The sequence below is a fragment of the Taudactylus pleione genome, unplaced genomic scaffold (assembly GCF_031769625.1).
Source record: "Taudactylus pleione unplaced genomic scaffold, aTauple2 ptg000016l, whole genome shotgun sequence".
Lineage (NCBI taxonomy): Eukaryota > Metazoa > Chordata > Amphibia > Anura > Myobatrachidae > Taudactylus > Taudactylus pleione.
Window position 1 is genome coordinate 13,871,809 of NW_028284418.1, and position 12,366 is coordinate 13,884,174.

Sequence of the window (12,366 nt, forward strand, 5' to 3'; positions counted from 1 at the left end):
AGCCCCAGACCCCGATGGGACTGTAGCCGATGGCAGACACGCAGACGTAGCTGCTGCCTGCGGGGCCACAATTGCGTCCAGACGAGGGCTAAACAGGACCTGTCCCGTAAAAGGCAAAGCATTCCAAATGGAATCTGCGTCCGCTTTCCAAGAGCGCAACCACAGGGAGCGGCGAGCCACTACTGCTACCGAGCCGCTACTGCTGCCGAGCCGCTACTGCTGCCAAGGAGATTCTGGAAAGGAGCAGGCTATATGTAAGACTGTCTCATTATGAACGTGGCTAAGTCTCTGAGAATTTGCCACTATCCACCTGCTCTGCTGGAGAGTCAGTGTGCAGAGATCCAGTTACCTACCCAGCGCTCCATGGCTCTGGCCCTCCAGCACACAGTCATAGCCGGCCTGGACGCCCCTCCAGCAAGGGAATAATTGGATTTTAGATATATTTGCACCTTGCAATCTGTAACCTCCTTCAAGGAGGACCTGGAGGGCATGGGCAACGTAGCACTCCTCACTAGGCGTGTAACATGAGAATCTACCCGTAAAGGTAACTCCCATTCGGAAAAGTAATTATCCGCAAAGGGGTATGCAAAAGGTCAACCGTTTTTGAGGCTGGAACCGCTCACCCGGATTTTCCACGCCTCCTCTAAATGATCCACCTGACCAGATAGAGGAATTACAGTGGCAACACCCTTATCCTTAAAGAAGGCATATTTGGATTTAGCCACGGGGGATATGTAATAACCAAAGCCGCACGGACTGCCCGTATAAGGCCAGGTATATAAACTTTAGACCCAGACTACGCCTCCTCTGCACTAAGGGGCTCGTGTCTGAAAAAGTCAATAACGTCACCATCATCAGACATCATGATCCTTAGCCATCTGAGACCCGAAAGGCCGTTTAAAAGGCGGAAATGGTGACTCCCCCTGTAAAACGTCCATCAGGTGCTATACCATTTGGACAATAAATTCACCCACACAGGCTCCTGCGAGACCTGGGGGGGCAAAAAACAGGATACACTGGGGTACCATCAACTGCCCAGGGACCCCTGCATGTGATGAGACCACCACTCGCTGCGATAACCCCTATGGGGAAACACAGGGAGCGTTGCCCACAAGGACTGTAAGCCTCTTAGCCAGCCGAGGGCGGTCTCTTTTTGTGCAGGCACAGTGACAGAAATGGGGCGTGATATATAATACAACATGCCCTCCATAAACCCTCAGCGTCTACATATCCCTCCGCTAACTGCACATTATATCAGTACAATATCCTCGTTCACTTTCCGACATGAGGAGTGTGAACGGAGCGTATGTGACTTCCCACACAGAAAAACCACGTTTACTGTGTGGTAATAAACACCCTGCAACACCGCACCGCAAGGGCTGTAGCAGAAGAAGAACAGGGATAGGAAAAAGGCTGACAGTCAGAAATGAAAGTACAGGCAAACAGCGCTAGCATTTAAGTCACATACAATGCAAAGATAACATCCTGCATTACAAGCACTGCGATCAACTACACAGACCAGAGCCTGGTAGGAAACCGTGCTGCATACAGTGACCTTAATTGAAGGAGAGGTATGCGGGGGACCCGGACCGCAATGGCACCTGTATCAGCTTCCAGCAGCGTTTGCCATCCCCAGCACATGCAGAGAGGAAATGGCCACCGAGGAGCAGAGAGGAGGCGGGCCCGGGGGAGGAGCGCTGACACAGCCTGCTCAGACCGCTGTGGAATGGCACTGTGCAGCGGGGGAGACGCCGGCTGTGAGACAGGGAAGGCGTTCTCCCCTGGCCTGCTATTAACCCCTGGGACGCCGCGCTGTACCGCACATGCTGCGGTCTGCTGTCCCTGGTGGTCTAGTGGAAGGTGCAGGATCAGTACCTGGCCCCACGCGCAGCCGGTCCCCAGGGAGCCCCCTGCCTGGGGACCAAAAAGGACAGTGTTACCGGCGGGTGCCCACCGCGGGACCCCGCCGCTTACCTTGTCCCCCGTACATCCGGCCACAGTCCAGGTAGCCGGGGTCACCGCTAGCCATGACCCCAGCTACCTACCAGCATCCCCGGATCGGTACCGGTGTTCTGGTATCGGCGGGGTGGAGGAGCTACAGCATGGACGTCAGTACTGACTGTCCATGCTGTAAGGCTCATCTTGTGCAGCCACAGCTGCACTCTGAAGAAATCTTCTGGGGCTATTACAGCCCCCTCTGTGAATGTGATCCGATCTCTGGCCGGACACCCATGAAACTGAATTGCCTTGGCTTGTGGGTGGGGTATAGGAGAGGGACCCTGGTGCATCCTGGGAGGCTGAAAATGTAACTCTGTGGTGTCCGTGCCTGATGTCATCACCTATACCCAAGGTATCCTGTGGATTCCCTATGGACCCTGAAGTAGAAACTATGTTACAGTGTCAGCAACTGTGATGGGGGGGCACCACATTATAACTTACCTCCGGGCATCTGGGATGAATTTACGCCAATGATAATTATGTATAATAATGTGCAATGACCGTGCTGAGCAAAAAAATATGTGGGTCCCAGGGACCCCTCACTTTAAGTAATTGGGGCCCTTGTTCACTGTTTCTGGGTCCCATCACAATTTATGCTTTTGAACTCCCCATATACCTACCCACATAGCATCAGACCACTCCACATGCCCTACACATACACGTTGGCAAGTCACACATAGTTTCAGCACTGATAATGCTTATAAGTACATTGCCTTGACCTCACAGCCAACAGGTGCAGTGCTGGGTGCAGCAAGGAGAGTAAGGGCAGGCAGCAGTTGGGACAGTGCTGGGGGTGGAGTCAGGTGGCAGTTTGGAAAGTTCTGGTGGCAAATAGTTGATGTAGAGGTGGTTAAAGGCAGGTAGCAGTTTTGGTAGAGCTGGGGGTTGAAGCAGCCAGCACATAAGTGCGATTCCAGAATGTATATTGCTTCTACCCGTTGTACCATAGACATTTGGAAGGAAAAAAATATTTAAATGATTGTTTACATCACAAAGGACTGATGCAAATGTTTTCCTGCATAAAACAGCTTTACTTATGTTTGATTGAGCATATAATACATGGGGCGTATTCAATTAGAGGCAAAAAGTTTTCGCCTATGCACGGTTTTCGCCTGTTTCCGAAGTATCCAGGACATTTTCGCTTAGGCAAAAACTCCACAGACAAAACCAGGTGAAAAAGTTTCTCAACACAAAGGCCCCCCCCCCTTCCCCCCCCAATGACTAATTAGGCCAAAAAATAAAAAAAAACTATCTTAATTCACTCAAAAAAATTACATCATCTTTGGAGTTAAAATTGAAAAAGTGTTTGAAAGTGGGTTTTAAGTATTGGGTCGGGTATTTTGGGGTGCTGTATGGATGGGACAGGTGTTTTTACGATTGCAGATGGCTGCAGCAGGTGATTTTTCTCACTTTTTAAAAAAAAATGCACTTTATTAATTCCAAAATATACTAGTACCCATTTAAATGTACCCCCAATGTAACTACAGCAATTATTTTTCACCCAAGAATGTGCTTTATATAATTTTTTGCACACTAATGCAAAAGTGCATATAACAGCCATTTGACACAATTTAGAAACCCAAAAGACTATTATTACAGCTATTAAAACTCTTCTATATTGATTACCAGGGTCACTTATGCTTTTTTGGGGGGTACGACTGATTCCCCCCCCCCCAAAAAAAAATATCCTTTTCGCTAGTTTCGGCTTTCACGGCATTCGCAAGTCCGCGTTTTCGCCTGTTTTGCAACTGAATAGGGCGAAAAGTTGAGACGTGCAAAGTTAAGGTACATGATAACTTCGCCTCAAAACGCGAATGAGACGAAAACATTGCGCTTTTCGCTGACCTCTGCATTTTGCGGCTAATTGAATCCGCCCAATAGAATGAAAACTACCAGACAGAGGATATTGTTGCTTCAATGTACAGTACTATGGTTGGGACTTTTTCATGACTACACTATTCTATATGTAAATGTCCACATTTATAAAAAGTGCAGAAAAGGTTGTAGATTTATTTATTACCAGTGATTTATATAGTGCACACATTTTCTGCAGCGCTTTACAAAGAAATTTGGCCATTCACATCAGTCTGCCTACAATCTATGGTCCTCATTCAGACCAGGTCGCAAGCGCTCGCAACCGGGTCGATGTTTATCCCCTCGCAAGCCCGGACCGAGAGAAACTTTTAAGGAACGCCTGCCGTTTTGTGGGCGGCCGCACTGACATCAGCGGTGATGTCAGTGCGGAGCTTCCTGCTCGATCAGAGCAGGAAGCTCCCTGGGGCTTGCGGCTGCCGAGGCCCAACCTTAGGGTCTCGTCGCAAGCCCCGATGGTCTTGAACATCGCGACCATCAACCTGGTCGGCCGCTAAAGCTGTGGGTGGTAACCCACAGCTTAGCTAGCGAACAGGAGGCCACACTTAAAATAACAAGCGGCCGCCCTCATTCAGAACGAGCGCTTACTTCTTGCGAGCGCCTCTGAATGAGGGCCTATATTCCCTACCACATGTACACACACATATACACAAGAGTTATTTTTTTGGTCTGAATTTAATTAACCTACCTGTATGTTTTTTGGGTTATGGGAGGAAATTAGAGTACCCAGAGGAAAGCCATGCAAACATGGGGAGGACATACAAACTCCACACAGTTAACACCTTATGAAAGTATAGCTGGGTACACACGTAAAGATTTTCTGTCCAACCATCCAACTAGTTGATTGGTTGGAATGAAAATCTGGTAAGGTATGAAAGCAAATGACAATCAGCAATTTGCTCCCAAACGCTGGAAAATGGACAAAAACTGTTTGAACAAATTGTTTAGATCAAACATTTAACAAACTTGTCTGACGACCATTTCCATCTGTTTTCTGGCATTTAGGAGCAAATTGCTGATCATCATTTACTCCCATACGTTACCAGATTTTCATTCCAACCAATCAACTCGTTGGATGGTTGGACAGAAAATCTTTACGTGTGTACCCAGCCTTAGTGAGTATTCAAGCCCAACATTGACTGGATAATGGCAATATTAGAATGGCACTAAAATAACCCACTTGAATTGCCAGGTGAGGGCGGATTAGGGTAAACCCAATTTTTCTGTATACAGTTTCATTGTTTCCCACAATGAAAAGAGAAATGTAAATCCACTTCCCACTGAGACATACAAACCATGAATCAATAGGTCAGCAAACTGTGAAACTGGAAACCACAACACAAGATGCCGCTTGCATACATTTATACAAGTGCATGGGGGAAACACATGGGTGTGGGTCTTCATAATGATATCTAAGCCAATGGAATGAGTTGGGCAGTTTGTTAGCTGGAGCTAAGCGAGGAATAGGTGAAACTGTACTGCACAATGTGTAGGGTCATATGCACATTCTTTTGTGTCTTCTGTGCTTTAAAACAACACAAAAAAGGGCACAAAGAGTGCGTGTGTGTCCATGTGCTATTACAGTGACCTGGGCTGCATTCATTCATTTATCATTGCTGTATGATGTTTTTTATATAAATTCATTTAGTACAAGCAACTTGAAATTAGTATGTAAAAAATTGTTGTAGATAAGTTATAAAAATGTAAAAGCTACAACAATACCAAAGAATTTTACTAATACAGAGCCAATATTTCTCTTTATTAAGTCCTCCAAGAAGAGTACCTAAGACAGGACACAGTAAAAAGTAGGATTTGTGGATGCAGCAGCGATGCTAATATATGCTATTGCAGCAGGTGGCGACTGCTGAGAAAAGACGCCTCCTGACAGCATTGCATATCCGAGCTCTGCGTCCCAAGATGCAGCATCGGATCTTTTGCGACACCATCGGTGATCTGAGTAACCCTGAGGTTACTCAGATTAGCCCTTGCAGCTCCGTAGCCGAGGCCAGGAAGTCTGTGTCGGAAGACCCAGACCCTGGCCTCTGCACTTCTAGAAAACATGGACAGCACATCCCTCATACTACCGGTTAGCCGCAGCTCAATTTAGTCAGCCATCAGATAAGCATCGGAAGCAGCACCCGATGGCTGGCAACCATCGCAAACCCAGTATTTGATGGAAAATGTATTTCCATCAAATCGACATCAATGGTTTCCAATGTCTTTCCTAGACTGAATCTGCAATATGGCCATATAATCCCAGGTCTAGGATAGAGCTCTGATAGAGCCAAAATCACTCCAGGGCTTGCGGTCACCAAGACCCTACCGCAGGGTCTCGTCGCAAGCCCGATGGTCGCGATGGTCTTGACCATAGCGACCATCATCATGGACGCTCACATAAGCTGTGGGTGGTAACCCACAGCTATGCGAGCGTCCAGGAGGATGCTCCAGAAAAAAAAAAAACGCCCTGATTCAGAGCGGGCGCTCGTTCAGAACGTCCGGCTCTGAATCAGGCCCAGAGTGAAAAGTGATAAGGTGCCAGCCAATCAGCTCCCAACTGTCATTTTTCAAACACAGCCTGTGAGATGGCAGTTAGGAGCTGATTGGCTGGTACCTTATCACTTTTCAATCTGTCTCCTAATGGTGCCTACACATGGTCAGATGAACGATTTTACCAACGATTTGAAGAATTTCACACAGTATTAAAATGAATGAAATTGTCAAAATCTGACCGCAAACACAGATAATGTCAGATATCGTTATCTGACATGCGGGAACACGCATCGTTCATCGTTGCAGGCCCACATGTCAGATTTTCTTTCAGATATGAACGATTGAACAATTTTTAAAATCGTTATAGTTCATATCTGACAACAAATCTGACCGTGTATGCACCATAACACTGCTTAGTAAATAGACCCCTAAATTAGTCAGACATAGTTGAGATTATTTGTAAATGTTTATTATATGTAAATAATAAAAATGTCAATAGAAAAAAAATGTGAATTAAAAACAATAATATGCAAAGGGCCACTCCTTTGAACTTTAGCTGGCTATGTTATGTTTCTGTTTTCTTGTTTTGCCATACTGTATAATGTCACCATGAACACATGCAATCATCAGAACCCCCAAGGTTGAACCACGAGCATGTTTTGTATGTGCACACTCTTATAGAAAAGAATAGGTCAGTGGTACACCTGTCCAACCGCGTCCTAAGGTGAGCTCAGAGAGGACAAACACCTCCTGTGCTGCAGAAGGGCTATTTCTCACGCTCAATATTTAAAATATCTTGTAAGTTTTTTCTTGCATGTCAGGGGTTCAAGATTCCCTTTTTTTCAGGTAAATCTTGCGTGAACAGTCTCCACCCTGCCCAGTAAAAGTGGACTCCTCTCAGAAAAAGTGAATAATCCCTCCTGTTATTGAAAAAAAAACCTAAGGGGTAAATTTACCAAAATTCGGGTTTGATCGAGATGACAATCTCGGGTGAGTTTAGGCATGTTTTTCATCTTGCAAATTTTCTAAAGACAAACTCAGGTGAGTTTGGGAAAGAGTTCTTTGATCTCACTCGTAAAACTCAGGTAAGATCGCAAACTCGAATCTTCTCACCATTGGGCAAACTCAAAGTACTCTTCATGAAAAAGACGCAGTTTGCAAATTTACAAAAATTTGAGATTTCAATCTTGGCTGAGCTCACAGCAAACTTGCAGAGAAATTGAAGTTTCAAACACTCACCCTCCTGAGCTGCGAGTTTGACAGAAACATACACAGATCATTGTGATTTTAATGTAAAGTGTTTTTATTAAAAAAAAAAATTACGTAGCCCCCCCCCCCCCCAAAAGCTATAACCAGCCCCGGACTGGTCAGCCAGTCCTGGTTCCAAAAGGTACGGGAAACGAAACGAATAGGGCTCCCCTGTAATTTAAGAACCAACCAGTGCTGTTTTTAAATATAGGGGGAAAAAAATTGCATAGGGGTCCCCCTATATTTAAAACCAGCACCGGACCCAAACCAACCGGGATGTAATGCCACAGCCAGGAGAACCTATTACCGGGTCTCCATGGATAAAGCATTCTCACCCCAAGCCGGGCATCTCAGGGGAGGTTGGAACCCCCCTCTCACAAAACCCCAGGCTTGGTCTGAAGCCTGGGGCTCTTCCCCGCACCGCTGGGCTGTGGGTACGGGGTAATAAAGTGTAAAATAGTATTAAACTATTTTATTTTACAGTGGCACTACAGGTGCCAGCATGCCTGCCTTTTTACATTTGTGGAACTACAAGTGCCAGCAAGCGGCCGACACCCGTACCCCCACTGTAAAATAGTTTAAAAAAAGACCCGTTGCGGGAGAGGGAAGAAGCCAGGATCTTCGTCGGCTGATGAAGATTTCCTGGCCTCTTCCTCTAAGCTGCGGCGGCCGGCCGCGGGACCCCATGGGTCACTGCAGCCGGACGATGGTACGCTTATCCGATTATCCGATGTTGCGTTGAACAACACAGCTCGGATAAGTAATGCACAGAAGTGATGCCACCTGCTGCACTACCATATCTGCAAGGGTCACAATTGCAAAGCTGCCTGCGTGCATACATCATATATCTATAGCCTGCGTACAGCTTTGCAATTGCGATCCTTAAAGAATCAGGCCCTACGTGTGGGGTGGGTTATGTAAGTAGAAGTATGATAAAAAATAATATCACCAGCAGGCTCCCAGTGCATTTTCCACAAAATAGATGCTGTAAACAGTGCGAGGTTTATATTTGATGGATGTGATTTTTGACCAACCCTCTCGCATTTGTATGCTAATCATTCGCAAGATTTGTTTTCAATTGGATATATTTTAAAATGGGAGTGTGCATATTAAAAATCACGTGGGAAATTTGAAACGGCAGGGAAAACCCCCCACAGCCAACTGAATATGACCCATAGCAGCCATGCCCCCGGCACGCCCACCAAAGGGGGCGTGCTGTCACTCAACATCGACAGCACGCCCCCTTTGGTGCAAGACCCGGAGCGACAGCTTGGCTGTCGCTATCTGGGTCTCGCGCATGCGCGCGACGGAGCTCCCTCCGTCGTGCGCATGCGCACTAGGGACCATCGACCCGCTTGCGAGCGGGTCTGAATCAGGCCCTCTGTCTCCTAACACTGCTTAGTAAATAGACCCCTAAGATGTTTATCTTTTATACTGATAGAATGTAGTAAACACCAGTTTTCACAAGACAGGACCTTTCTGGGTTTGATAAATAGACCTTAATATAGTTATTATTGTGCACCTGCATTTTTAGCTAAATACTCTAGGTGGGAAGTAGTCTGCATCCCTCCAGACGGGATGCCGACGGTGTAAATACGGAAGCAGCTAGATCCCCTTCCGTAGATTGACCCTGACGTCATCAGCCTGTGTCCAACGTCATTCCCTACCATCCAAGTGGGAATAGAGGGGGAATATAATCATGTGGTGAGCGTAGCGAGCCTGCGAGAGGCCAACTTTCTTATTTTGCTCGACTGTGTGGGCAGGAAACTGCACCTCCGCCCTCAGTTCACGTCACTTCCAGGCAGGGCCGGCGCTAGGCTTTGCTGCGCCCAGCGCCGTCCTGTGTTGCCGCCAGCGACCTCCGCTCCCTCCCCTTGAAGTTACATAGTCACTATAGCGCCGGGAGAGAGGGTGGGCGATTCTTGCACCCGCCAGATTCAATGGCGCTCCGGGCGACGGCCCGGCTTGCCCGTGCCTAGAGCCACTACTGGCTATATCCTATATAGAATCACAAGCTCTACTGACTTACAGGACATGTTGTGCCTAGTAGTTCCACGACATCTAGAGAGCCACCAGCTACCCAAATCTGGTCCTAATGTAAGTGAATAAGCAGTAAGACCAACGCCTACAGACTGCTACCAACCTGCACCCAAGGCCCAAGCCAATACCCAGAGATGCTCGTCAGCGCGTTACAGTGTATATTCCACACTTCTCACACACACAGTGACAGCTCGCCTTGCCCTTGCCCATACCAGACATGTCCGGATGTGCTTCCAAAGCAAAGCCGCGCCCACACAGGCGTTGCAAAATCGACTACATGAGACGCTACTATCCAGACTACCTATAGAGCGGATGGAAGGCGTGACTAGTTGATAATTTTGGGGATGCTGCTGCTGCAGGTAACCGGACCCGGGCCGGCATAAAGCAATGGTAAGCAATGGGCGCTCTGCTCTGTGTTGTGCTCATGGTGCATATTTGTACTCCCCAGCTCCACTACAATGAAGGTGCACATTAAGTCCTGGAATGGAGTCGCCTCTTGGCTGTGGGTTGCTAATGATGAGAATTGCGGGATCTGTCGTATGGCATTTAATGGCTGCTGTCCTGATTGTAAGTGTGTTTAATTCATCGGTGTCTCCTAGACTCACTGGGACTCATTCATATTTAATTCCAGCCATTTATATAGATGTGTGTTTATGATTCAAGCTCGCAGCTGTGCATACTTGGCATATATTGGTTCATAATAATAAAACAATATATTGAGTAATTCGTCCAATATTCTCTGCTCCTGCTTCAAATTACTACCTGTCCCAAAGCTTCACTTAAATTGTGTCCTCTCCTAATAAATGTTTACGTTTTATATAGGCTCTTAGAGAAGCCTATTTTTGTTTCTTTATACTAACAAGCAATGTAATTTACCTACAACCCTACTCCTGCACCGATATGGTCGGCGTATATAGATGATGGAAGTGACTATGCTGCAAGCTATATGGATCTTTTTTTTTTTTTTCTCCTCCATTTGTGGTTGGCAACAATCTTTTACCGCTTGCCTGCACACTTAATTACACTCATTATCTGTGTTAAGCTGGCCATACATCTAAAGATATCTGTCCAACCATTCAACTAGTTGATTGGTTGGAGTGAAAATCTGGTAACGTATGGGAGTAAATGATGATCAGCAATTTGCTCCTAAATGCCAGAAAACAGATGAAAATGGTCGTCAGACAAGTTTGTTAAATGTTTGATCTAAACAATTTGTTCAAACAACAGTTTTTATCCATTTTCTGACATTTGGGAGCAAATTGCTGATTGTCATTTGCTTTCATACCTTACCAGGTTTTCATTCCAACCAATCAACTAGTTGGCTGGTTGGACAGATAATCTTTAGATGTGGCTTTACTAATGCAAAATTAGGTGACAACACAATTCATTTGAGTTTGTCAAAGTTATTGAACAAATAAAACTCTGGCTATGTATCCAGCTGTACATTACACTGCATCCTCAGTATATGGGACAAAATGCATAGCTCCATATGAGTGCATTATTTATCTAATACTTGATAGAACTTGATCTTTGCGTAAGCGTATCATGAATATTAATGCTTTCTATTACTGGGATATGTAATTCTAGTCCGTTTATTAGGCTGGCCAGTGCATTTCCAAGTGCTATGCGTACATGTGCACACTACTCCTAGAGCAACATAAATGACCTTTTATGACTCCTTTTGTGTGCTGTCCCATCTCCCTAAGGTTTTGCTTAATAATCTGATGACTGTTATTTTGCTTACAGGCAAGGTTCCTGGAGATGACTGCCCCTTGGTATGGGGCCATTGTTCCCACTGCTTCCATATGCACTGTATTCTGAAGTGGCTCAATTCTCAGCAAGTACAGCAGCATTGCCCAATGTGCCGACAGGAGTGGAAATTCAAGGAGTAATTCGCAGCACTTGTTTCAATAAAGTGTCTGTTAAGTGTATAAGGCTCAGAGGATTTCTCATTGATCTTTCTAACCCTATAAATCAGATGCAGGCAACCTATGGAACTATAAGTCCAAGCATAGAGGCTGGCATTTGTAGTGCCATAGGTTGTCAAAGCATACATCTATAATGTGATCCATAGGATTTGGCTTATGGGGTGAATTATCTAGTCGATTGTGATACCAGTACACTCGCTATGTGCAGCTTATATGTGCGGACAAAATTGTATGCAAAATAATCATTTCTGTCTATATCATCCCTTCTGCGTAATATTTCCAGATAGACGATATACATACAAAAGAGACTGGTAACACCCCTCCCCCCCTCATATACTTCTCCAACTGCCAAACCCCCTCCTTTTTATTTAAATGCCCTGTACAATATTCTGCATAGAAATTTACAGATGCTACCTACTTTATTTTTAAATGAGATATCTCACTAGCTGCAAAGAAAACAATCATTCCCAACCCAATAAAGAATTTAGATGTGTTCTACTCCAACAATATATTCATGAGGAATCTTTTTATTGACCTGCAAAATGAAATGTATGTCAACATTAACTTATTGCAATTGATCAACCAACATGGGAAGAGAAACCATTGCATTGTAGGAGGTTAAATTCCTTCTGTTCAAAGCTGATGAGATTTCACCATATTCTATACTGTGCTGTGAAGACTTCCACACTAACAACTAGTGGAAGCAGCCTCTCCACTTATCTGGCAGGTATAATTGTCTGTAATAGATCCATTAACGTTACAGTATACTTAAACATTTTGTTATACACTG

General features: G+C 45.5%; 1 protein-coding gene across 1 annotated transcript; it reads left to right on the top strand.

Annotated features, from left to right (window-relative positions):
• Positions 1 to 9,919: 9,919 nt before the first annotated feature.
• Positions 9,920 to 11,582, top strand: ANAPC11 (anaphase promoting complex subunit 11). The gene is made up of 3 exons (XM_088473244.1): positions 9,920 to 10,007; positions 10,097 to 10,215; positions 11,395 to 11,582. Exons 2-3 carry the CDS (start codon positions 10,107 to 10,109, stop codon positions 11,538 to 11,540), a joined length of 255 nt encoding a protein of 84 aa, XP_088329370.1. The 5' UTR covers positions 9,920 to 10,007; positions 10,097 to 10,106; the 3' UTR covers positions 11,541 to 11,582.
• Positions 11,583 to 12,366: the final 784 nt, after the last annotated feature.

Excerpts from the sequence above, each read along its gene's own strand:
- ANAPC11 (XM_088473244.1), top strand. The coding sequence starts at position 10,107 with ATGAAGGTGCACATTAAGTCCTGGAATGGAGTCGCCTCTTGGCTGTGG. Across the intron at positions 10,216-11,394 it reads TAATGGCTGCTGTCCTGATT|GCAAGGTTCCTGGAGATGAC; the intron begins GTAAGTGTGTTT and ends TTTTGCTTACAG.